The sequence below is a fragment of the Lottia gigantea genome, assembly GCF_000327385.1.
Source record: "Lottia gigantea unplaced genomic scaffold LOTGIsca_8130, whole genome shotgun sequence".
Taxonomy (NCBI): domain Eukaryota; kingdom Metazoa; phylum Mollusca; class Gastropoda; family Lottiidae; genus Lottia; species Lottia gigantea.
In genome coordinates this window covers 1-1,586 of record NW_008710705.1, presented here as the reverse complement: position 1 = coordinate 1,586, position 1,586 = coordinate 1, and the positions used below count along the sequence as shown (strand labels likewise).

The 1,586-nt window shown below is 27.9% G+C and overlaps 1 protein-coding gene across 1 annotated transcript; it reads right to left on the bottom strand.

Annotated features, from left to right (window-relative positions):
* Positions 1-129: 129 nt before the first annotated feature.
* Positions 130-764, bottom strand: LOTGIDRAFT_148362 (hypothetical protein; the record flags this gene model as incomplete). Its single annotated transcript, XM_009067361.1, has 2 exons — positions 130-207; positions 654-764. Coding segments are annotated over 2 exons (189 nt in total), but the record flags the coding sequence as incomplete, so codon positions are not given.
* Positions 765-1,586: the final 822 nt, after the last annotated feature.

Genomic DNA, 1,586 nt, shown 5'->3' with positions numbered 1-1,586 from the left:
AACCAATCAACATGCTTCTTCATCAGGTTCAAGATTTAAAAATTATATATTTGATTTTTGGAAAATAACTCCTGATTACAGAAGGGGAATAACTCTTGTTAAGCTTAGAAAAGTCAGACAACAACAGATTCATCTACTCACTGTAGTTAACAATCTGTAAATGTGAACTTTTTTTTTCTGTCCATCTCTCCATACTCGAGCCATCGCCTATAACAAAACATTACAAAGTTTCCTAGTTAATTTATATATTTAGAATAAATCTGACAATCTGGCTCTCACTAGAAGTGGTGCCTTGGGAGTGTAACGAGGGCCCCTAGAGAATTATTATTTTTATAAGTTTTTGCCCTTAAGTATGTGTCAAGAGGCACCAAATCAATTATATTTTTTTGAAACTTTTCTGTGGAGGACCCTCTGCGATTTAGGACTATGACGCCTTCAGAGTTGCCGCATTCTGAATACAGCTTCGACAGTTGTCCCCCCCACCGTATTTGTACCCCCAGTATCAGGAGGCTGGCACCCCCACTGGCTTATAAAAGTGTAATTTACAACAAATTTATCAGTAACAGGACAGATAGCCACAGTAGAGGGTATAAAACAGGAGAAAACCATGCTAACCAATCAAAACTCTTGTATACACTAAAGGCCATTTATACCTGAAGATCATTGGCTGGATTCCAATCTATATCGTAAAGTACGAGACGAGATGCACCAATCAGATTCAAGCCTACTCCACCAGCTTTACTACTCAATAAAAATACACCTATAATATAAAAACGTTTATAAAATTTTAACCTCAGTATGTTGTTTATAAAGGAAACTGTATAACTATATAAACTGTATAACTATATAAACTATATAAACTGTATAACTATATAAACTGTATAACTATATAAACTGTATAACTATATAAACTGTATAACTATATAAACTATATAAACTGTATAACTATATAAACTATATAAACTGTATAACTATATAAACTGTATAACTGTATAACTATATAAACTATATAAACTGTATAACTATATAAACTGTATAACTATATAAACTGTATAACTATATAAACTGTATAACTATATAAACTGTATAACTATATAAACTGTATAACTATATAAACTGTATAACTGTATAACTATATAAACTGTATAACTATATAAACTGTATAACTGTATAACTATATAAACTGTATAACTATATAAACTGTATAACTATATAAACTGTATAACTGTATAAACTGTATAACTGTATAAACTGTATAAACTGTATAACTATATAAACTGTATAACTATATAAACTGTATAACTATATAAACTGTATAAACTGTATAACTATATAAACTGTATAACTATATAAACTGTATAAACTGTATAACTGTATAACTATATAAACTGTATAACTATATAAACTGTATAACTATATAAACTGTATAACTGTATAAACTGTATAACTGTATAAACTGTATAACTGTATAACTATATAAACTGTATAACTTTATAAACTGTATAACTGTATAACTATATAAACTGTATAACTGTATAACTATATAAACTGTATAACTGTATAACTATATAAACTGTATAACTATA